The sequence below is a fragment of the Camelus bactrianus genome, chromosome 17 (assembly GCF_048773025.1).
Source record: "Camelus bactrianus isolate YW-2024 breed Bactrian camel chromosome 17, ASM4877302v1, whole genome shotgun sequence".
Taxonomy (NCBI): Eukaryota; Metazoa; Chordata; class Mammalia; order Artiodactyla; family Camelidae; genus Camelus; species Camelus bactrianus.
Window position 1 is genome coordinate 18418064 of NC_133555.1, and position 25528 is coordinate 18443591.

General features: G+C 43.9%; 1 protein-coding gene across 6 annotated transcripts in view; it reads left to right on the plus strand.

The window, feature by feature from the left end:
- Positions 1 to 25528, plus strand: part of FRMD4B (FERM domain containing 4B) — a 284925-nt gene that overhangs the window by 147342 nt on the left and 112055 nt on the right. For 5 of the 6 annotated variants that reach the window (XM_074344489.1, XM_074344486.1, XM_074344485.1 and 2 more), the window contains 2 exons: positions 19803 to 19868; positions 21659 to 21753. In XM_074344489.1, the coding sequence (XP_074200590.1) occupies positions 19803 to 19868; positions 21659 to 21753 (161 nt within the window). Of the gene's footprint in view, positions 1 to 14005; positions 14027 to 19802; positions 19869 to 21658; positions 21754 to 25528 lie in introns of those variants that run through there. The other variant, XM_074344490.1, reaches the window with a different exon arrangement.

Consider the following 25528-nt stretch of genomic DNA (forward strand, 5'->3'; position numbering starts at 1 on the left):
AGTCCAGAAGGTGACCTTCCACAATAGAAAATCTTTATCTGACGAGCAGTGTGTGAGAGAGAACTGGATTCCAGGTCTAGGTCTGCCGCTTACTGATAAGCTCTGTGGCCTTGGGGAGCTGGTTTTTCCCATCCAGGCCTCTAAACCCACCATTTGTGGGTGAAAAAGCTAGTCTAGTGCTGAGGCCCTTTTTCAGCTTCGAAATGCTCTAACCATGTGCAGGAACTACAGATTCTTTCCAGATCGGTTGCAGCTGTATCTCTCTCTGCTCCCCTTCCTCTCCCTCCCTGTCTTCATTCCTCCCTTTCTCCCTTTCTCCTTCTCTCTCCCTTCTTTCTTCCTTTCCTCTGATATTTCCCTTTCTACATAGAAAGGAATTCCAGGCATGGGCTACAATGACTCAGCTGCCTGCAGGGCCAGGGGCATCTCTGAGCAGCAGCAGTGGGACTAAGTTAGAGTCCGAAATGGAGAAATTCCAAAACTGCAGACTGGAATCAGACCTGGGGATGCTCTCCAGGAAGAAATTCAGAGCTTGTGGCTAATGGATACATCTCTTGTATTGAAATTTGATACTGCTCCTTCGATTCCAAATTCCTTAGGAGTCAACCCTAATTATTGCCTGGGTGTGTTCTGCATCAGCAGTGTGCCAAGCTTGGGCTTGCAAAGGTGAATGAGACGTAGCCACTGTGCGTAGGAAGCTCCGTTCAGTCATGGGGTGCAAATCAGAACTCTCCAGTGACTCTCTGTAGCTCCTGCAAAACTGACTTCATTTGCCACTCACTCATGGGGAGTGGAAAAGCTGTTGGCATTGAAATGGCTGTGAGTAGTGGAATTTAATTAATACGATTTTGAGGTCAAAGGATTAAACTGACAGGTATAATTAGGTAGAAATCGAACAATGTCAAATACAACAGAGACACCCTAAAGCATTCTGGAGTTCCCTGGGGAAGGTTCTGTTTTTGGGAGGCTCTGTCCAAATGAAACACGCAGAGAGAGGACGTGGCAAAAGTGCAGTGTTTTGAGTCTTAGCGCATAAATTCTGCTTGGCCACTTATGAACTGAGTACCCCTCTGGCCTTATGATAGGCACAATTAAAATTACCTTATTAGGTTGTGGAGGGGATTAGAGCTTAGCCTCTGAGACTGAAAATGTATAAATGGCAGTTAATATTATTAAATAATATTATTATTCATCTATCCCAAGTACAGCAAATAAAGACCGTGGTACCATGAAAATGTGTAAACCCCACTGAAAGACTGAGTGTACAAAGTAATGAACGTATCATTTTTTCAGGGCCTTTCATGTTCATGAGCGCATAAATATGAACCATTTCTTCATTACCCGACATCTTGCCGTTGTCAGGATATCCATCCTCCTTCCACCCTTTTTAACACTTGAGCTCACTTGACCCTGCAAACATTTGTCTGGATTTCACCAAGCACAAGTTCACAAATAAGTAATCAATTGCAGTCTATCCATTGCAGACTTTGGTTTTGGGCTTGAAGTCAATTGTTCATCTTTTTAAGGACCTAATTCTAAACCATTTTAAGAACATGAACCCTGTATACAAATCTGATGGAAGTTAAAGAAAGTCCTCCTGGGAAGATTCTCACAAATACATTTTGCCTATACACTGTGTGTGTGTGTGTGCACGTGTGTGCATGTGTGTGCGTGTTGGGCGGTGGGGCGTGTTTACAAACACTTCTACCTGCATTAATAGACCTGTGAGAGGTTCTGTATCCCAGCTGGAGAACTGGAATAAATGTATGTGTCTTTCAGAAAAATGGTGAGAAACCAGTTGGCCTCTGTGTGTGACTCCCGAGAAGTGAGCTTTTCTGGAACTCTTTGGCACCTAACCTATTGGCTCCCACTAGAGGTATGGGGCCCCCAACTGAATTGGGCTCCATAGAAGGTATTTAGAACCTACCAGCAGTTCCTGCCTCTTCCTCCTCTGAAGCTCTTTATGCTGCTCCTCTGAGACGCGGTGTCCGTTTACCGACAACCAGGGCGTGGAGGAGGCAGGCTCCTGCTTGGTCCTTGGCCTTATGTTGAATTGAGAGTGAGGTCACTCTAGTGGGACCTGAAAGTAAGTGCTCTGTTCACCATTAGAACAGTCACCTGGCTTCCAGGGATTCATCTGACAATCTGCAGAGATTTCACAGTAACCGCTATATTTGAGTTGCAGCCCTAGGGGTTTGTTTGCTGTAACCGTGCACCTCCCCAAGCGCTCACCTCACGGGCTGGCAACCCTCTTTCTTAGAACATTAGCACTGAGGTCCGACACGCCACAGGTCTTACTTTGCATCCTCCCTTTTTCTTTTGTTTTCAGAGAAGCTACTCATCATCTAGTGGTACTTCATGTATTTTATAAGAAAGAAGACTGTGTTGTGCTCTTGATTTTTAAAAGTCAAATAAGCAACTCCATTTTTTCCCTCAGCAGATATTCACTGAGCAGCTGCTTTTGCCAGGTCAGGGTACAGTGGTTACGAAGACAGATGTGGTCCCTGGAGGCAGATACTACATAACAAAGTCCGTCATTTTTTAATGGCAGTTGTGAAGAGCGCCACACCAGGGAAGGATAGAGAGCTAAAAGGACACACAACACTTAACACTCGGAGTAAGGGTCATGCAGCCCGAGACTGTTCAAGACACTCCGTGCATCAGCTTATTCAGACGTCACAGCGAGGCACAGCATTACGTCCATTAGGCAGATCACGAAACGGAGTGACAGACAGATGAGGTCATTTGCCCATGTCGTGCCACTTACAAAATATCCACGCCAGGATCTGAACCCCGGGTGATCTGACTTCAGAGTCTTCACCCGTAGCCACTACACGATGACTTTTATGCGAAAATCCCTTTTAATCTATGTTTTTAAGGATGAATGGGTTTAGCCAGGCACGTTCCAAACCCCCTCATGCTTTGAGGCGGGGAGGAGATTGTACAGAGGAGAAGTAGTGTGGCTGGAGCCCGGGGAGGGAGGGGAAGGAGTATGAGACTAGGAGAGGGTGGGCAGGGCGCAGGCAGTGCAGGATGGTTGGGCTGTAAGCTATGGGTGCTTTATTGTGACTGAATTAGGTCGGCTCCCAAGCTAGACCCCTCAGTCAAGAAGAGCCTCTTGAGAGCCTCCCATTCCTGTGATGTGAAACCGTGAAGGGGCGTCCTCCTGATCTGGCTAGATTACTGCAGATCAGTTTACCACTGTGTATATAGAAAGCATCCTGCTTGAGGAGGTTTTATCTGTGTCATCAGCCTGTCCCACTGATGTCTTTTCCAAGCTCAGATGTTTTCCGCCTTTTCAGGGCAAGCAGAACTCCATTTTCCATAATGGTCCATGAAGCCGCATTGTGCCTGTGGCAGGGTCACCATCATCATCGCCGTCGGCTAATACTGAACGGCAGGCACTGGGTTGGATGCTTTCCACACATTCTTGTGTTTCAGCTTCAAACCCCATGAGTTACGAACTGTTACATCCTTATTTTTCAGATAAAGAAACCAACTTACAAGGGTTAAATGACTTGCCCAGCATCCCACTGGCTAATTGTCGAGGTCAAGTCTTGCATCCAGGGTTGCCTGATGCCAAAGTCCGCGCTTAACCCTGCGTGTCGCACTTCCTGTTCCACAGATGTGAAAACTTATCCAAAGTTAATGGTGGAACTGATTCTAAAACTCAGACTTTACAGGAAGTTTTATTTTCTGAGCCAACATTTGAGATTTCATAGGAAAAATGAGAACGAAAGGAAACTGAATAGAACACCATGGACTTTCCTCATGACCTGAAGCAGCCTTGTAAACATGTTACAGATTTACCAGCCCACCAGGATATGTTACCAGCCCAGCAGCTGAATTGGTCACACGGGCAAAAATAGAGAGATGTAAAGGAATGGGGGGATCTGTATTTGGATATTAACCAGTAGGAATTTGGAAGAGAGAATGAAGAATAAAACAGAATAGTTTTAATATTTATTCTGAGTAAGTGAAGTCACTGTGTGCCTGGCACTGTGCTGAGTCCTTTACATGTATTCACTTGTTTAGTCCTCACGACAAGCTGGTAAACTTGGTCATATTTGTGTCTTCATTTTATAAACAAGGACCAATGCAGCAGTCTTCTCTTTCTTTGATTTTTTGCCACCCAACCCCCAGTCTCATCTCCTCATAGTAACCAGTTATCCTTTACAGGTGTCCCCAGATCTTGTTTCCCCCTTGCCAAAAAGCCTCCAGGGGCTTTCCCCTGCATTTGGAATAAAACCCACACTCCTTACTATGGCCCACAGTGCAGCACATGGTAGAGCCCAGTGTTTCAGACTTCAGCATGCAATACAGTGACCAAGAGGGCTTGCTAAAATAAAACACAGCTGGTTGGGCACCACTCCATATTTCTAACAAGCTCCAGGTGATAGTGACACGGCGGGTCCAGGAGCCACACTTTGAGAGCCACTGACGAGCCCCTCGTTAACTCCATGGCTTTGTCTGCTTTCGTCTCCCGTTTGGTGCCCAAGGTCCAGGCACGGGTGCTGCTTTTTTTTTTTTTTTTTTTTTTGCTTAAACTATGCATTCTCAGTAGGGCAACTTCACTCCAAGGAGCATGAATTGGTTCTTAAGGGACAAAAAATTAAAACCTTTGATATTACAGTAGTTTGTGGTCCTCAAAAGCTCAGCTCTACCCAACAGATGTACATCTGTGGTATTAAAATTTCATGAGGGAGGAGGGGTATAAGGGGAAAAATAAATGTCTCGAGAAGCTCCTTAAGAATGTAATAATGAAAAAAAAAAGTTGTGCAGCAAATCTTAGATCAAGGAAGCATATTCCTGCCCCAGGGCCTTTGCACTTGTTGGGCCTCTGTCTGGACTGTTCTTTCTGCAGACCTTCCCAAGTCTGACTCCTAATCATTCCCATCTGTTGTAAATTCCCCGATTCTTTAAAAGTGCTTTTCTCTTCACTGACTTCAGTCTAATAAGAGGGATTCAGGGGCTGACAAGATAAGTGCTGGAGGCAGCCAAGACCCTGCTGACGGAGCACTGCAGATTCCTCAGAGCACCCCTGAGTAGGGAGAGCTACATTCTCTTTACAGTTCTAGTTGAATATGCTGGAAGCACTGCAGGCAGGGGCTGGCTTCTATTTTAGGTTGGTTTTTTTTCTTTTAATTTTACTTTTTGGGGTGAATATTCATATAAGGGCCAGGAGATGTTGGGGGACAGTAGAAAGAAGGAACTCTCCATCTGGCTCTGTCTAGTTGTGTGACCACAGAGAAGTCCCATCCGTTCTTTGAGCCTCTATGGCCTCCTCTGTAAAGTACAGATATGGCGTACAGAGTATCATCTGCAAAAATAATGAATCCCTCTCCTGTACACCTGAAACTAACACAATATTATAAATCAAATACACTTCCTTTAAAGAGTTAAAAGGCTATGACTTAACAAAGGACAAAACAGGGACTGTGACACTTCGGGCACATCAAAGCTTGTTTAAAGTTTAAAAGGAGAAATAGAGGTGAAGGCATTTTCAAAGTTTAAAGTGCTGCAGACAGCCAAGGTGATATGATTACTCACTGGAACACTCGGACTGAGTTTGCGCCTGGCCGGAGCCACTTGTTCTTTCTCTTCCGTGGAGCTCAGGGTCAGCGTAGAACCCACTCCCCTCCCACTCGCTCTGCACCTGCCCGTGGCCTTTGAGAAGGCCCTCCCTGAAGGTGTCTGTAGCAAGTGCGTGATTTTTATTAGTGAAAAGTACAATACTGCTAAATATGGTTACCACGTATAAAGTGTGGGAAGCATTTTCTGTATGTTATCTCGTGGGACCCTCCCATCCCTGGGCAGTGGGGACAGTGCCGGGGGCAGGGTGGGTGGGCTGGGCAGGGGCTGCTATATTATCTCCATTTTCAGATGAGGAAACCAAGGCTCAAGAGAAGTGAAGGAGCTTCCCAAGGCCACACAGGTGCTACGGAGGATAGCTGGGGTCTAAACAAGTCCGACTGACTCCAGACCCTCACACTTCTTAAATAATACACTGCACTTTAAAAGGTAGTAAGATGCTGTACACCTGAAACTAATATTGTAAATCAGTTACACTTCAATAAAAAATAAAATCTAAAAAAAAAAAAAGGGTAAAAAGAGCTGCTCCTTAGGGATTTCTTACAATACACGAGGCAAAGCGATCCCCATTTTGCGACAGTACTCAGAGAAGGTTAAGTGAAGTCTCCAGCACGTTCGAGGCAGAACCAGGATCACGCAGTCACACCCATCTGACTTCTGAGGGTCTGTGCCCCACCACCGCCCGGCAGCAAGAAGCTGAGTGAGAGGCTCCACCCTGATTCCCCCACCCCTGCTGACTAAAGCAAGTGTGATCGGATAAGCACTAGAAATTCTGGGAAATGCTGACTTCCCAATGTGTTTGCCTAATCCAGCACCCAGGCCACTCTTACCAGGGGCACCCAGCCTTTTTTTTTAAGTGACCACACTCCTCTCCCTCCAGAAATGCAGTTCCAGAAGAGCAGTCTAAGAAACAAGGCTGAGGCAGGGCCGGGGGAGGAAATATTTGGTTCCCTGGTGACAGCCCTAAGTGTTGGGTGAGATTTCCGCTCATGAGACTCATCCTTTCTGATGGAGGCAGAACGGAACTGAGATTATCTCAGAGCAGGAATAGAAGCGGGGAGAAACTTGCCGACAGAGCAGAATGACACCGGCTCGGTTGTGATGAAAAACCTGGAACCATCTTTCACCGAGACTTTAAGGTCACAGTGGCCTCCTTTAGCGGGAGAAGAGTTCCAGCGGTTTGATAGATTCCAGAAGGGGAGCAGCAACACAGCTGGCTGGAATCTGGCAATTAAGAGGCAGAGGAGTCACTCACTTGCCAACGAGACTTTCACCGGAGAAACGGGCAGAAAATTCAGAGGTGGATCGGGAGCTGGGAATGAAGGGAAATTTATTCATTCCACACATATTTGTTTAGCTCGGCAATGGGCTGGGCACTGTCTTAGGGGCTAGGAAAGCAGCAGTAAGTGAAACTTACGTTCCAGTAGCAAAAGAAGAGGAGAGGCAAATGGCACTGAGCATTTGATATGAGAGGCGTAGTCCCAGGTCAAGGGAACCTCAGCGGTGAGCCACGGATTTTTTTGAAGCATAATAATAAACTATCATAGGTTTAGGTTGGCTTCTGCCAAGCTCTCTGCTCTCTTGGTGAGTATTACTAGTCCCATTTTAGAGATGTAGTAAGTAAGTCCTAGAAATTTAAGTCAGCTGAGCTTTGAACACAGTTCTGCCTGAATCTAAAGCCTCTGTCCTTTCATCTTTGTCTCATGGTCCATCAGTGGCCTCTGCATCCTGACCTAGAGCTGTGAGCGGCACCCCGTCCCCAGACCTCCCTCCTTCTCCCACTGCACTTCTCCAGGGGTACGTTTCACAGCCAGCTCTCTGGGGGAAAGGAGACTGATGAGTAGCATTTGCCAGCTTCTCTGGTGTAAATACTCTCACCTTGACCGACTTCATGTTCCCAACATAACAACACAGACTTGGGAAGAGATGGATGTTAGGCCCCATTAAATAGCCTTTCCGTCCTTCTGATTCAAGAGCACAGATAATAGTAAAAGGGAGTCAAATAACTGGAAAGTGATGAGTCCTGAGTGTTCATTACCTTTGTTTTTAGTGTAATTTATTTTGATGTAAGTTTATATGCTTTAATTCTTAATATTGGTTGTGCTTTAAAAGCTAGCTTGACAATGGGACAGTGGACTCATGAGCTCTTATGAGACAGCTGCACACCACCATCCTCTCTCTTGAAGGGTTCTTTCCCTCTGCGTGTGTTTCCTGGTGAACATCCACAAATCTTTTGGGTCTCCTTTTCCACATTTCCCTCATCTCACTCACCTGTGGCCTTCCCGTTTTTGTTTTATTTGTTTTAATCTTTGAAACCCATGTTAGCCTCAAAAAAAAAAAAAAAAAAAAGAAGACTGCATTCTCTTTGAAAACATAACATGCATTAGGGGATGTAAAAGTTTCATCACTAAATATTAGAAGCATCTTGGTTGAGAAGGAGTGTTTGTTGTGTGATGGTAGAATGAGACCTGGAAATCAAGAGGTTTTTCTGTATGGTCCCAGATGAATTTGACTTTTCCGTTTTCACAATTTGGTAATGCTTTTCTAAATCCCCTCCCCAAATAATGACATTTCTACCAATCAAGCTAGGCCTCTAGACCAAATACAATTCATTGGTGCTAATTATAAACTCCCTAAGGATTTATTTCAGCCTCTCCTTCTACATGGACTCCCAAGAACAAAGAGATTTTGGAAAACATAAATCAGAGACAGACTAACTGGGGTGATGAAAAATTGAAACATGAAAACTGACAATCAGTGTGTCCTCCAAAATGAATGTAAAGTTGATGGAGGTTTTCTAATTAATTTTTGTCCATTTTTAGGTTTTGGGGGCAATATATGTGATTTGTTTGCTCTGTGAATGGCTTATATTGAGCCCAGATTTCCAAATGTGCCATACAGAATAAACAGTTCCCAGAGTAGCTCTCAATTACAAGTACAGCAGTTTATTTTTAAAATCCCTTTACCCGAGCTGCGTTTGTCTTTACTTTTAAGTTTTTGAAAGACGCAGTGCTTTTGCTCCTTCCTACAGGCTGTTTTTCACTGTAAAAGAGAAAACTGACAGTTGGCAAAGCAAAAAGTTTCCAAACCACAGGGTGTCTGCTACTTGCATAATCACCAAAGCCAAAATTTCCATTTTCTACCCAGCGACCGACCGGAGAACTTCTTTTCTGGTCAACCTGGGCTGCAGACAGGAACGAAAATCCCCCACAGCCGATGGGCTGTGTTCTCAGCTTCTCTTGGTTCCACTTTGTGACTTTTCCTGTTTACAGAGTCTGTGCCCTCCCATTTTTTCTTTTCTTTTTTGACTCATTGATACTGTACCATGGTGTCTAAAAATACAGCCTAACAACTGGTTTTAAGTAAAGAGGATGTTTCTTTCTGGAGGGGGGAAAAAAAAGAGCAGAAATATCCTGCATGGTTTTCTGAAAATAAACATTGGACAGTCTCTCATCAGGGCCTCATCTGAGTTTCTAATTGGAAAGCGATGCAGAGCTTGTGTTTATATAGAAAACGCTGCTCTCACGGCAGCTGCTTCCAGGAAGCTGTATCACCTGCTTTCCCCTTTGTCGTCTGATGGGCTTCTTCTTGAACTTGGCTCTGCCCGCTTCTAGCTGGGACCCCTGGGCAAGTGATTTTCGAGCTCTTGGCAGTCTCAGCTTCTTCGGAGTAAAATGAAGGGCCAAAAATATCTATTTCACAGGGTGGCTGTGAGAATTCAATGGATAAAATGTACGTCAAAGCAAAGAACGAAGACAAAGCCATCGACGTGTATTTGTTTCCATTCTGTGTTGGTGAGAACAGCTAGCCCAAGATGTGATCTGCTCACTGTCCAATGAGGAGCAGGAAGTTTGCAAGAGTTTCCCCTACTTGGTGCACACAGGCAGCTATAAATGGTGGCTTTGAGTTCATCTGTTGATTATCACTGAGAAATCAGAATGGAATTAATCCCCTGCTATTGGGTTGCCCTCTCTCTCCAGGGTTTAACTGGTGGATTGATTTTCAACTCAAAGATGACAGCTTGACCTCTTAATAATCCAGGAGAACTTCTTTCTTGAGAAAAATAATTTCAGCCAACAATAAATAACCACCTACAGTTAACATAATAGTACTCAACAGCCTACAAATCATTGCCACTAATTGCTGGACTCACGGCACAAGGGCAGAGCTCTGATAAAGCATGTCAGGCCCTTCGCACAGACCCTAACATGCCATCTATGCCCAGTGAATAGAGTGTGTGCCTGGTGATGTGAGTATCATCTGTACCTTTGAGATAAATTTTGGGTTCAACCTGCCTTCATACAAGAGACAAAGCTAAATGAGGTTGATTCTTACTATTCCCGTTTTACAGGGGTAGAAACTGAGGTTTAGAGAGACCCTGGTTTTTCACGCCATATTCTTAGTTACTTGGCAAAAGCTGGGACACAAACCCAGGCCTCCTGATTCTAAATCCTGTGCACGTGTCATTGACACCAGGCTGCTGTCTCCTGGTGGCCTTCAGCTCCAGACTTAATACATTGTTCCCTTCCCTTCCCTTGATTCCTTCCTTCTTTCTCCTTCTTTCTTTTTTCTCTTCTTTCTTTCGTCCCTGGCTTTTCTTTTCACCAGCCTTATGAGATCCGGCGATGATCTGACAAGTGATCGTCTGTTATGAGAATGCCCTCCCCAGGGAGGGTCTGCTAAAGCTGACCCAAATTGCTTGCCAGGTTGATGCGAGAGCTGCAGAAATGGCTGTCCACTGGCTTGCCTTTCTTGTTTGCTTTTCTCCAACCTCTGCCAGGCAGAAAGGGGCTAGCAGTGGCATACTAACATCCAGAAAACAGGGTGTCCCTCCAGTCTCTCCTGGGAGCCCCGGTCAAGGGCAGTGGTTCAATATGAGTTCTCCCCATCAGTTTCCTCGGGTCTCATGCTTCCTAGGTAAGAAGTGAGTTTCAAAGTGCATTTTGCACAAGTTCAGAACTTAACTCCATCGCCATCTGAGCTATTTCAGAGTCCTTATTGTTACCTGAAAATGTCTTGTGTGTTTCATGGTTAATAGTTCTTTTCTTCTCCTTATCTCTGAGCAGTTGTTCTCGACCAGGGACAGTTTGGTCTCCCAGGAGACGTCTGGCAGGGTCTGGAGGCGTATCTGGTTGTCACAAGGTGGGAGGGAGTGCTGGCATCTAGTGCATAGAGGCCAGGGATGCTGCTACCAGTCCTACAGTGCCCGGGGACAGTGCTCACAACGAAGAATTACACGGCCTCAAGTGTCAATAGCTGAGAAATCCCACTGTAAGGCAAGCTCCAAAGACAGCGCCCTGTGGGTCTCATTTGTGGGTATATATTAGTACCCAGAACAGTGCTTGCACTTAGGAAGTGCTCCATGAATATGAGTTGAGTGAATGAGTGAACATGTGATCCAGAGCTTTTCCATGCTGAATTAACTGCCCTGGGTGCTAGACTACGTCTTAAGCCCAGAGTAATGATGGAATCAGGCCCAGGCGACCACGTGACCAGTAAATATCATCCCATGCCCAGTGTTCCCATAAGCCGGCTGCCCAAGAGGTGGGAGTTAATTCCATCCTGACACTAATTGAAAATCATTAACAAACACATAGACACCGTTTTTAGCAGCTGCTCATATTTCGTCAGGGTAAGGCCAGGAGATAGCCAAGGAATGGTGATTGCAGTGACCTTGTTCCTCCTCTGGTCTTGCTTTCAGATAGTGGCTGGAAGCAGGCAGCTGTGCTTTGGTGGATCTAGATCAAGCTGTTCCAGAACAGCATTAAGATGTGGCGGTCCAGATGCTGTGTAACTTGCATAAACTGTGCCATTTAATATGGAAGACCAGTCGGTGGGGAATACCTTGTAACAGAAGGAATACAGGACAGCAGCGAAGGGCAAGGACTCTTCCTGGCTCTGTGAGCTTGTGGGCTGGGATCGGTCACTTACCTTCTCTGAGCCTCAATGTTCTCCCCCATACAGTGAAGCAGCATTGGAGTCTGCCTCACAGGGTTGTTATGAGTGAATTTGAGCAGCCCGTGTAAGCAGAAGAAAGGTCTCTGGACTGTGCCAGCACACAGCAGCCGTTTGCTCGCATTTTTCCTGAGGCAGATTGCTCGGTTACTCAGTTTCTTCTGCGGTCAACCAAATTCTCCCCTTCTTTATCAGAACCCCCACCCCTGGCCCATTTTCCTTTCTTCCTCTGCTTCTTTCATGGCCACCTGCACTTCTTCCTCTCTTACTGTCTCTCGTTTTTCGACTGCAGTCCCTGGGAACCTGCGAGGGATGCACGGGAGCCCTGCTCTGATACCACTAATGGGTCCTGAGATGCTACCCCAGGGCAGAGCACCGTGACCCGAGACACGTTACTGAACCTCTCTATGCTTCGGTTTTACCACCCGTAAAATCTAAACGTAGGGTTGTTAACAGCATGAAAGAAGATACTGCCCATAGGAAGTGCTGAGCGCTCACGTGATGTGTCCTGTGTGTTTCATAGAAGCTCGGAGAACCACTGATTGATACTGAAAAGAGAAGTTCCCAGTGGTTGCACGCTGGGAGGGCAGGCGCCTTCTTGAAAGACCTTGAGGGGAAGTCACAGCTGACCGGGATCGGAGACGTCTGTGTCAGTCTAGGCCGCTCCCTGCACGAGAGTGTCAATGGCTCACATTCAGTCAGCACCCAGAGATGATATAAAGGCACGCTGTTCAGCTGAGGCTGACATCATTTGGGTGAAATCTAAAACTCCGTCTGCTCAGTTGATCCCAAAGTAAGAATGTCCTGATCCGTCCCTTCTACCTTTCTCTGTTTCCTCCAGAATATCTCATCTCATGAGGGGTTCACAGCACATCTTGTTCTCTAGGTAGAAAGCTTTTTTTTTTTTTGCTATGTAAGTCTATCCGGGCCAAAGCTTGGGAGATGTTTTTGGAACATCCTCCACGCTCTACGCATTTCAATCATTTGTGAATTTATTTCCTTGGTAGCTGTGTCTAGATTCTGGCAGTTAAAGTGTTCCTTACCTGAGCAGATATTTATTGTGTGTGTTCTTTATTTTTTTTTTAATTTTTTTACTTTTAGGGAGAGGTAATTAGGTTTACTTATTTATTTATTTTTAGAGGAGGTGCTGGGGATTGAACCCAGGACCTTGTGTATGCTAAGCATGCGTTTACCACTTGAGCTGTACCCTCCCCTTCTATTGTCTGCATTCTTACCATGCTCTAGGCACTGTTCCGGGCTCTGGGGATACCGTGGTGAACAAATCCCCCAAGGTCTCTCCTGTGACATTTCTAGTCTGCTAGTGAAAGATGGAGAAGGATAAACAAACAGCAAAAGGAGAAATATTAGCTCTAAAGGAAAGAAAGCAATGTGGTATGAGAGACAGTGGCCAGGCTGTACTTTACACAGAGGGCAGGGAAGGTCTCTGGGAGATGGTGACCTTTGATTTAACGTCTGAAAGATGCGAAGGCACCCAGTCACGCCGCCCTCTGGGAAAAGAGCATTCCAGACAAAGGGAACAGCATATGCGGAGTCTCAAAGCAGGGACAAGCCCTCATTCTGAGGAAGTAAAGGTCAGCCTGGCTGGTGTCTCAAGGCAGGGCAGATGGATTGGAAATTAAGTTAGAGAGGGTGCGGGATCGGGTTATGCGGACATTATCGATGAGGCAAGGAGTTAGATTCTCTAGTGTGTTGCTTGAGAAGCCATTGGGCATTCCTAAGCAGGAACATGAAGGGAGTGGATCTGTATTCTAGAGCCATCACTCATGTGGCCGTACGGAGACTGGACTCAGAAGCACGGAGCCCTGTGAGGCAGCTCACATCCAGGCCAGAGATGATGGTGGATTAGACTCTGGATAGGTCGCCCCCCAAAAAAATCCTGAGGCAAATCACTTTAATGAGGCAGGCCTTCTTTTGCTGAACTTTCAGAAAAGGACAAGAGGGAATGGGAGAGAGGAAATAAAGATGCTGGCTGCTTCCTTACCAAGCTTTCATATACCGTGTTCCAAAGAGCTGCTAAGGCAAAACTAAAGTAGGCTGGGGTTCTGGTCTTTTTTTGTAGTTGCTGTTTCCTGATGTTTTCCAAGCGGCCTCCAGTTGGTAGGAAGGATTCCGCACCCCCCGCACCCCCCCTCCCCCGTCTTGACTGCCCTTTAGGTTTTTGTTTTGTTTTGTTTTGTTTTGTTTTGTTTTGTTTCTGACTCTCCTCAGTCAGGTAGTGAGATTGGGGTTGGAGTTGGGAGGGATGGTAGTTCACTCACCTCTGAACCCCCACCATGGGCTACATATCGGGGTGCTCCACGAAGTCAGAGCTGTGGCCTGCAGCCAGCTCTCACTTCCCTTCTGATCTTCCTCATTTAACCACTGACCAGATGGAGAAGGTCATTCGACCCGCACTCAGCGCTTACCCTCTGAGGACCTGCTCTATCAGCCGGGGAGCAAACGCAGGGCAGCCACCGAGGTGGGAGCTTTAATCCAACGTGCACAACGTTAGCCTCTGAATTCCTGAGGTTGGGTGGGGGAGGGAGAGACGGGAAGGGTATCAAGTTGGGATGAGGGGTTGTCGAGCAAAAGTTTGCAGAGCGGTCAGTTTCTTCCATGTTTTCTACTCCACGTGAAGCATTGCTGCTGTTAGCTGCCACTGAGTAGGGGTCAAATCTGAAGCGGTTCCGATGATCTCTGTGGGGTTCGAGGGTGATTTTTGAATGTGTAGATGTAATCAGTGTGATCTGTGAACAGCTCCCTTCAAATATAACTCCTTTTGCTGAAATGGGAAGAGAAAGCATCAATGGGAGTCATGTTTGAAAATAAATAAGAAATGCCCAGTTGTTTTTTTTCTTCTTGTGATTGCAGTATTTTTTTTAATTAAAAAAAAAATCTGTTGGGGAAAAAGAAGTGCATTTGCCTAAGATGGTGTCTAGCAGCTGAGTAACCTTGTGCTCACTACGTATGCTCTGTCCAGCCTGCAAGTCGGAGACCTGAGTTTTATTATCTAAGTTTCACGTGTACAGTGTAGCAATTTGCAATTTTTAAAGATCATCCTGCATTTAAAGTTGTTATAAAATATTGGCTATTTTCCCTGTGCTGTACAATATACCCTTGTAGCTTATTTATTTTATACATAATAGTTCGTACCTCTTAATCCCCCAGCCCAATCTTGCCCCTCCCGCCTGCCCTCCCCCCACCGGTAACCACTCTACATCTGTGAGTCTGTTTCTTTTTCATTATATCCACTAGTTTGTTTTAATCCAGGGTCTCACACTGACAAGCTGTGTGTCCCACTGGGCACATCTTTCCTTAATTTCTAGTTCTGCCATTTAGGAATCTTGTGATTATTATTATAATCTCTCTAATAACCTCCTTCCCCTGTGATATTGGGAGATGAGACTCTGCCTCGTGTGAGGATCACGCAGGTTGGCTCTGTTCATACCTGCAAAGTGCTTAGCGCAGTGCCTGGAACTGAGACAGCGTCTGCCATTAGTGCTGTTATTCCTGTTACTAAAATGCTCAGCAGGGACACAGTTGGCACGTGGGAACTGGTGGTCCCCTCTCTCTTTTTGTTTCTGCACCATCGGCTCTGGAGAATGTTTCTGACATGTGCTTGTTAATTTTACCTGCCATTTGTCTTCTTTAAGATGGGTTAGTAAGATTCTTCCCATTAAAAACCTTTTCTTCTTCTTTTACTTCAATTTAGAAAAAAAAAAGAAAAAGGAAAAATAAATAAATCAGTGCATCATGGGGCTATCACACACAGAATAGGAAATATCATCCGTAATATTGTGATAATTTCAAATGGTGACAAATGGTAAGACTGTGGTCATCATCTCACCATGTCCATAAATATTGAATCACTATGTTGTGCACCTGAAATTAATATAACATTATTTGTAACATATACTTCAATTTAAAAAAAAGTGGCTGCAAAAAACACCTTTTTTAAAACATGGGAGGATAAGTGGATTGCAGAAAAGTTTAGCTGTTTCCTTGTTAATTTTCAAGCAAATGGGGACCATAAGAAGCGGTGTATTTCACTCTCCAAGACTTTAGACTGAAAGCTGTCAGGATGTTGCTTCTGAGACTTGGAAAGATTAAGTAACCTCTTTAAGGTCATGCAGCTAGTAAGAGATAAGATACAATTTGAGCCCAAGAGTGACTTAGCACGGAGTCCCAGTAATTCTCACACCTCGTTTCCTGGCACTTGAACTGAGGATGCCCCCTTCAGAGGCTTGGATAAAGGTGGTATCACTACTTTTTTTTTTAATCTTAAAGAAGAGAACATGAATGGTGTTTTTATTCTGAAGCCTCTCCTGTTTTTCTCTTGCCATCACACACAAACACATCGGTTCACGCTTTGTCCCCACACGGCTTGGGTTTCCAGTTTTATCCCCCTCAACTTTGTTAGAAAGTCTGTTGCAGTGGAGGCTCTAAATGAGGACTCCTTGACTTTTGGTCATTTATTTTCAAATACTGTGTGTCGATGAGGGTCACGGTCGGTTGTCAAGCACTTTGCCTGAGGCACAGCAGGCTCTCCTTGATGTCTGGTTGTGTCTCTTCCCTGGTACCACGTGGACTTACAAGGGGTTGGCTTATTCACGTAACAGAGCTTCTTGGCAGATAATAAATATGTGTGAGCCAGAGACCACACACAACATCTAACGGAGGGACCTGTTCTGCCCTATCCTGGCCATGTGTGGCCGTGAAAGAAATCCAGCCCAGTGTTTCTGGATCTTATCATCTAAATATTTATTAAGTAGCATCTCCTGAATTCTAATTTCATCAACTGGAATTTATTCATGAGCATTGTTTTAACCAACAAAATACATCCACCACCTTTCAACCTTTGGTCTAATTGACAAGAGCAGGATTTTCTATTGTTATCGACAATCAAATCAGCCCTCTGCCCTCCCGAGGAGCCATCATCCCATGTAGGTAAGGGCTTGGTGAACAGTGAATGTGGATGTGTCAGCGTGGACGTAAACCTGTGGCACAGGTCCCCCCACCCCCGCCCCATTCCCCTGCACCGCCTTCTCCAGCTTGTGTGTGTGTCATCACGTCACACAGTGGGCTGTTTGTTGAGTCCCTCCACCTGCCCCCCAGGTGTCAGTCAGCCTCTCTCTCGGCTGTTGCACTGTCGTTGGTGGGAGCATCAGTGATTCTGAGTGGATGACTTTACTGTATTAATAACATCACCTGGGTAGTCTACCCTCTGGAATCTTTGGCCTTGGTTTAGGTATCTGTGCTAGCTCATGAAGATGCTTGTGGTGGCAATAAGCAGACTCCACTCAGCTTGAGAGAGAGAGAGAGAAAGGGGATTTATTGAAAGAATACAGGGATGTTTCATGGAACTTAAGGACAAGGATTCACCCAGACCCATGGAAGGGGCTAGAAGTGGCTGGAACGACGTGAAGAACCCTGACAGCAACTCTCAAGCTTTTTTTCCTTTCTTGCCTCCTTCTAGCTACCTGTCTCCTTCATTCTCTCTGCAGATGGTTCTCCTTTTTCTCCACACACAGCAGACCATGGCTGCCCCACAACCACCATATTTTCATCCACTCAGACTTATTTCCAGATTCCATGGTCTGAGGTTCTGATTGGCCCAGCCTGAGTCAGGGGTCTTTTCCCTGGTCCAGTCAACTGAGGCCAGAGGGGCAGGACCATGTTGTGCAAACATGGGCTTCATTGCCTGTGTTTGTCATGAGACGGACACACACCCCCAAAAATTTACTATTAAATTTTCCAGGATAAACTTGTGTGTGGACAAAAGTAATTGACTAGATTAAGGGAGACCTGGAGAAAAACAGAAAGGAGAAAAAAAAATTTTTTCCCAATCAGGGAATGAATTCAGTTGGATTATGCAACAACAGGGTACCTTGAACTATTTTATGAATTTTGACATATTCCTTAATGGATTCATATCGTTTCCATTGATCTTTTGAATATGATTTTATTATACTGTTCTGTAGAGTGTGTTCCTGGGGATTTGCTTGTGTGGGTTTTACAAAAGAGGTAAAATGATTTAAACCGACACATTGATTGAGTTCCTCCAGTAGTATAGAAGAGTAGAAAAAAAGGACTTTTTTTTTTTTTTCCAGTTAGACATTAATTCAAATCTTAACTTGGTTTTTTTCTTGCCCAGATAGCTTTGAATAAATTACCTTAAACTCTGTGCCTTGGTCTTCTTGTCTGTAAAATGGGGATGTTGCCATATTGCAGAGCTTTGTGGAGATTTTAATGAGATGATTTCCATAGAGTGCCCATATTAGTGCCTGAAAGAAATAAAGATTTTGTTCTCCTTCCTTTTGCCACTAGAGATGTGTATGTGACTTGACTTTGCAGAGTTAAGGACATCACCAAAGGCCAACGATGTAAAGCTTGCCCACTTACCTCTTAGAACCACTTTGGAGGTTCCTATGGGCCACATCTCCATAATACCATGATCTCACTAACTGAGGTAGCTTTTAGACTTTTAGAGCAGAGCTCAGCCAAAAATGTAAGTGCAGTGGGGAGGGTGTAGCTCAGTGGTAGAGGGCATGCTTAGCATGCACGAGGTCCTGGGTTCAATCCCCAGTACCTCTTCTAAAAAATAAATAAATGAAATTACCTCCTCCCCCCCAAAAAATTAATACATTAAAAAAAAACAAATGTAAGTACAATATTGTAATTAGTATTTTTCACATTAAAAACAGGTTGCTTATCCCACTCTGAGCCTGAATTTTCTCTTCTGAATTGGGGATAATGACACCAATCCAGAAGGTAACTAAGCAGCTCAGAGATAATATTATGAAACTTCCTGAGCAATGCTAAGTGTATACTTGGCGCTCATTAATTTTCTTTGTAAATTGGGTTGATATATATCTGCTTGTCCAAGTCTCACAGTTTCGTGCAACAGCTGACAGACAAAGTACTGGCCATGCTTTTTTAGCAGTGACCCAGCACTTCCACACCCATGGGCAAAGCTGGAGATGCAGAAATCACTGTGACATTGCTTATGACAGCAAAAGGCTGGAAACAACCTAAATGCTTCTCAGCAGGAGAGTCATTAAATTACTATATGTCAGCACGATGACTTGATACTATAGAACTATTTAAGAATGAAGTTGATCTATATGTGTTGACATTGGAAAGATTTCCAAGAAATATTGAATTAAAGAAGTAAGGGCAGGGGAGGAGGGTACAGCTCAGTGGTAGAGCGCATGCTTAGCATGCACAAGGTCCTGGGTTCAATCCCCAGCACGTCCATTAAAACAAACAAACAAACAAACATGTCTAATTACCTCCCCCCCCACATACACACACAAAAAAAGTAAGGGCAAAACAGTGAGTAGAGTGTAGTTCCAATTGAATTGAAAAAAGCACACACAAATATACATATACACACACACCACAGTCACACACAAGAATATTAGGAATACTTGCTTTATTTCAGAACAATATGTCCAACATAATAATATTAAAGTAAAACATTTAACATGGGAGTAGATTTTTTAAACATGTGTGTGTATATTTCTGAAAATCCATATAAAGATGGTCAGTGAGGCTTCTCCTCAAACTGACAGTGATCATTTCTGCAGGGAGGATGATTTGAAGCATAAATTAATCCAAGGGGATCTTTGCACTCTATATATTGTTTAAATGTTTTACAAGGGCTAAGTTCCCAGTATGGCAATTATAAGCACTAAAAATTAAATATAATTAGAAATGCATACCTCAGACTGTTCTTACCTACGTGTCTTCACTGTTCTTCCCTGTTAATTAGTTAGTGATCACCACAAAAGGCGAGCCAGAGTTGCAAAAATGGGGATTTTCCATTTTAACTTTAGTATCATTTGTTTTTCTTCGTATTGTATTTATTAAGCCATACCAACAAATAAAACCATTTTCACTTGAAAAATAAAATAGTGATTCAAGGGGAAAATATAGTAGTTTCCTCTGGGAAAGAAACCTACTTTTCATCGCATAATTTTGTGACATGCTTGTATAGATATTATTTTTTCAACATAGTGACTGGTCTTGGCTTTTCATTCTTTTTTCTTTTAAATCCAAGAGCTAAAAAATATAAGAATAAATTCAGGTGCTGATGCCCTATAATAAATCTGTGTATGACCTGTTGGTTAATTAACTCAACTGATGCCAGTTTTAGGCTGAGTGCATCACGTGCAAAAGAAACGGTAAATCAAGTTCAAGGGTTTGCGCGCCAGCCCCAGCCTGATGCCACTCTTGCTGTCTTGTCCCCACAGATGACAGAAGGCAGGCACTGCCAGGTGCACCTGCTGGATGACAGGAGATTGGAGCTGCTGGTTCAGGTAGGTGTTGCCACTCAGGGACAACCCATCCTGTTCCCTCCGTGGGCCTCATGGCCTGTGTTCACTCTGCTCGCTTATCTGTGCCTCAAAGCCAGTGATGCAGGATTGTCTGCAGGGGACACAGGGAGCTTCAAAGCCAGGAAACCTGATCTGTATTTAAGAGTAACGACAGCCTGGTGCCAGGATTCAGAGATGTTTGAGTTCAGATCTCAGCTTTGACACTCAGTGGCTGTGTGACCCTGGGAAAGTCACTTTACTTCTCTGAATCACCTCTTGTTGGTAAACTGGAGGCCGTAATGCTTCCCTGAAAGCTGAGACTGTGCATTCTGCCGCTTTACCTGTGATGGTCCAAGTGAAATACCCAGTTTCAACAGCTGTGAACTGGGATTAAGATTGCCTAACCTTCCTCATAGAATTATGGGTAACACCAAGCTAGATTAGGTATGTGAATGAAATCTCTGTAAAACAGATGGGACTTTATGAGTGATGGTATCTTAATTATTCATGCCTCTCTCTTCGTTCACCTAACACTGTGGACCCAGAGTCATAACAAATTGTGGAGGTGCCTGGTGACAGCCACACCTGCAGCTGTGACGAGAATTCTCTCCTTTGCCCAAACCTAAATGCTTCTCCTTTCTGAGGCTCATCCCTTGTCTACTGTGTGCAGGACTCAATTACAACGAAAATAGAGCGGTCAGCAATAGTTTCAACAGAGCAGACCTTTTAGTTTAGATTCGTCTGTTTCTTTTCTTTTCTTTTTTCTTTTCTCTCTTTCTTCTTCTTTTTTTTTTTTTTTTCTTTTTTTAATCATGACTGTTCTTTCTTCCTCAACAGCAAACATCCAACCCTCAAACCACCATAATGAACCCTAAACTGTTTGGCTCAAAGTTCAAAAAAAGTCCATCTAGAAGGCTCCCCATGCATACCCCCTTTTTCTTCCCCAGTCCCTGCAAATCCAGCTTCCACTGTTAATATGGACATTCCGGCTGTCTCCAACCATGCTTCTTTCCACTGGAGCCAGTGCTTCCCCAAAGCCCATAGATTAGATTCTTCTTCTGATTAGATGCCCAGTTAGTACTGGTGGTGATGATCTGTACAATGGGTACAGTTACTCCATCTCTAGAGAGAGATGAAAAGCTTAGTCTTTGGAATCAGAACTTGAGTTCAAATCCTGTCTTTACTAACTGACATCAAGCAAGGTGCTAGACTTCTCTTGGCCTTTGTTGACTCATCTATAAAATGGAAATAAGAACCCCTACTTCACAGGCTCATTGTAAGGATTAAGTGAAATAAGGGGCACACAGAGTCCGGCACAAAAAAGTGGTAACTATTATGATTGTGTTGTTGTTGTTAGTTCTCTCTGTGACCCCACAAGACTTGGGTCTTGAGCCTCTTCAATTGGCCACCACCAAGCAGAGTTACTCGGATAATCTAGGCAGTGTTTAATATTCTTTGTCTTGATCACTTCTACCATACTACCTATAAAAGAGCATTTTTCCCCAAAACACCAAAGCATTAGTAAACACACTTTCACCTTAGAGGGAAAAATGAGGTACTGGACTGAACTGTAGATACAGGAAAATCATGGTCTCATTTATGTCCCTATTCCCATTTCCTCCCCTCCTCAAATCCTTAGAGGCTGATTTACAGTAGATTAATCTAAGCAGAAAAGGGCATGGGGATTTAAAAACAAACAGAGGCTGCTTCAAACCGTTTGAGACACAGGAAGGTGGTGGCAGTGAGAGAGAGCTGCAGCCAAATTGTCTCTAATCGGATTTTTATCTTGACAGCCCAAACTTTTGTCAAGAGAGTTGCTGGACCTCGTGGCTTCGCATTTCAACCTAAAAGAAAAGGAGTACTTTGGAATCACGTTTACAGATGACACGTAAGCGTTTTGATAGTTTTCTTTTTTTTTTTTTTTCAACTTTTGAATGACTTTTATTTTCCTTTTTTTAACTGAAATACTCATCTATGAAACAGAAATAGGCTCGCAGACATAGTAAACAATCTTATGGTTACCGGGGAAAGGGGGTGGGAAGGGATAAATTTAGGAGTTTGAGATTTACAAATGTTAGCTACTATATATAAGTATAGATTTTTTTTAAAGTTTCTTCTGTACAGCACAGGGAACTATATTCAATATCTTGTAATAACCTTTAATGAGAAAGAATATGAAAACGCATGTATGTCTGAATATGCATGACTGGGATGTTGTGCTTTTCACTGGAAATTGACACACTGTAACTGACTGTGGTTTTCATTTCTTTACCGTTTGTCTGGACTACCTGTGTGCATCATTTACAACTGGCAAAACGGGGGAAAGGCTCCAAGAATTAGAATATGCCCTGCTTAGCTAAAGATTTTTGACTATAAGATTTTTCTCTTAGGATTGTTGTAAAAGGAGAAGAAAAGGAACACTGACCATTCTAAGAACTCAAATACTGTCCTAAGTGCTTTAGAAATTTGTCGCAGTGGGTGACAGTCCCTTTTTACATTTCTTTGAATCTACTTGTGCTTACTTATTTAGCTTATGCATCAGTGATGGAAATACTAGAGTGTCATCCACTCGTATCTTGAAACTGAATTACTGTTTGGATTTGGTGGCAACAAAGTTTAAAGGCAATTTTGTGGCCCATTCGCCAAATATGTATATAGTTTAATGCTGAATGAACTTTAGTGAACTTTTTAACTTCCACCTAAGTTCATTTTATGTTACCCCCTTACTATCATTTTTTTCTTTTACTTACATTTTTTTATGCTAACTTGGATGTTGTATATATTTGTCAACAATTTAAGTCCTCTCTGAAATGAGACTGGTATATAACAATGAATTCATAAGAATTTTTTGTTTTTGGTTTTGTTTTGTTTTGTTTTGTTTTTGGAGGAGAGGGAGGTAATTAGGTTTGTTTGTTGTTTGTTTGTTTGTTTATAATGGAGGTACTGGGGATTGAAACCAGGATCTCAAGCATGCTAAGCATGTACTCTACCCCCTCCCCCAAAGCTAATTCTTTTTTTTTTTTTTTGCAGGGGAAGGGTAATAAGGTTTTCATTTATTTATTTTAATTTTATTTATTTATTTAATGGAGGTACTGGGGATTGAAACCAGGACCTCGAGCATGAATTCATAAGAATTTAAAACTCCATGCAAGCAAATGTGTTCGGTCTTATTACCCCCTCTTTTCTGCGTATGTGTGTATGTGCATATTTTATGGCAGCCTGACTTGCTTTCATTATATATGCAGGTTGATATATCAGAAGAGTTCTTCCCGTTTATAATTTCCAAACAGCTCTTCAACTATTAACATTCAAGAAAATGTGTTCCAGAAACAAATTATAGTGGCTGACCACCCACAGCATACTTTCCGTCACTCTCCCAACTTAAATGCTTTTAGGTTCTTCAGGTTTACCAGGCAGGAAATAATCTCCAGAAGAGGTTAATTTGTTTTTAACACTTTGTGTCTTCTGAGTATTTCTACCTGGGTGTGCTGCGAGCCTCGGACCTCCTGGTAATGCCCATGTGCTCAGGGCTTGGGCAAAAAACAGAACAGTTGAATTGTTAGGAGACACAGAAGAACCTGAAAGCTTTGATTTCAGACTCAGGATGTTTCCCGAAGAGAGCTGGACAAAAGCAGGAAAAAAAGTGCATTCAACATCACCCACCTCATTCTGTATCACAAAATTAGCTGTTCACTCAACAGCCATCTGAGACGGTGTATGGTCAGCCCTCTGCTGGAGGAAATGGGAAATGCAGATGTCCATGAAGCACAGAATCTCACAGGAAAGACAGGACTAGTACATGTGAATCAGTGATTAAACACACACATACAGGTTGGATCTGAATGTGAATGAAATCATGGCAAACAGCATAAGACTTAAAACCATAAATACATGATAGCTAAGTCATATGGTAAAAACCATAAGAATACAAACATGGGGGAAGGGTATAGCTCAGTGGTAAGGTGCATGCTTAGCATGCACAAGGTCCTGGGTTCAATCCCCGGTATCTCTTCTGAAAATAAAGAAATAAGTAAACCTAACAACACCCCCCAAAAAGAAAAAAAAGAATACAAACACTACTTTGGGGAGAGGTCATCTACAGTAGTAAAAGCTAAAATCATGAATATTAAAGTAATCTATCCATTCAACAAATACTTCTGGAGTGCCACTAAATACCAGGCATTGTTCTAGGTTCCGGGGGTTCAGCTGTGAACAACACAGACCCAGTTCTTGTTCTCCTGGAGCTTATGTTGCAGTGATATGGTCCAGCAGGACCGGAAAATAAATAGATAAATGAGACAATACCAGAAGTGACAGTGCTTTGAAGAACAGGAAATGAGAAGGCGTGATCAAGAAAAGCTGGGGAGGGGGGAGGGTATAGCTCAAATGGTAGAGCACATGCTTTGCGTGCCTGAGGTCCTGGGTTCAATCCCCAGTCCCTCCTCCAAATGTAAATAAATAAACCCATAAAACAAGAAGGGAAAAAAGAAAGAAAAGCTAGGGGCCAGTCTTAGACAGGGTGGACCAGGAAAGCTTCTAAAAGGTGAGATATGATAAAAAGCAAGAACCAGTTCTGTGGAAGTCTGGGGAGGCATTCCCAACGAAAGCCAGTGCAGAAACTCTGAGGTGAGAACCAGCTTGACTTTTGGGGTTTTATTTTTTATTTTGGGGAAAGGAGGGGGAAAAGTCAGTATGACTGGAATATAGTGAGTAAGAGGAAAAGTGGTACAAGGGTTGAGAAGGAGGCAGGGGTGGAGATCATAGAAGCTTGGAAGCTGTGTGATCTTAGGCTTGGTAGCTCTGTGATGTTAGACTTAGTATCTCTGACACTCAAGTTTTCTCATCTGTCCAGTGGGCATCATAATACTACCGAAATAATAAGTACTATAGAAGGTGCATATAATAGGGTCATGGCAATATACAATGATTCAGGTAAGTTTGCAGAGCCCAGGCACACGGCAAAGGGGAGCTGTCAGCCTCTTGTTAGTAGGCGTGGCAGTAAGATGTATTCTGAAGGAGGCTTGAGAAGGACTCGGCTGAGAACCCACACGGGAGGGAGACTGGGAGGCAGTTAGACCCTGGGAAGAGGGGAGAGGAGACGGCATTCCAGGGAAGAGTCACTTTGTGGGCCAGTGCATGGACATGGTAATGAACCTGGTACCTTTGCCCAGTGGTGAGGTGACTGGCCTGATGGTGGAGTAAGGTATAAGAGGGACAAGCTCATAGGTGGGCCCTGAGGACCATGTAGATGGAGAAGGCACGCCGAGGCCACTGGAGGATGTGATGCAGAGGAGTGACACGATTAAGGACTGTGGTGTTGCAGGTGTCCCAGGCTACAAAGTTCACGGTGGGCTGGAAGGGCGTCTTGGTCACATGGCAGGCTTCTGGGAAAGCTCCCAGCTCAGGTGAGCAAAACCAGACGGGGCATCAATTGAGCATCCAGATTGTGGGACCTTCTCTTCAGAAAGAAAGGGGTACATCATATGAATGACTTCCTTTCCTGACCTGGACCACCTTCCCCCTCGTGTGCCTTGGGAGGACTTCCTTCTAAATATTCTATTGGAAGAAGAATGTCTCACTCAAGCGCCTCCTCCTGTGCTCTTTTGGCGACAGTGGTCAATGGTTATAATCTTTCCAAGAAGTCTGGCTCCAAAATGTCCTCC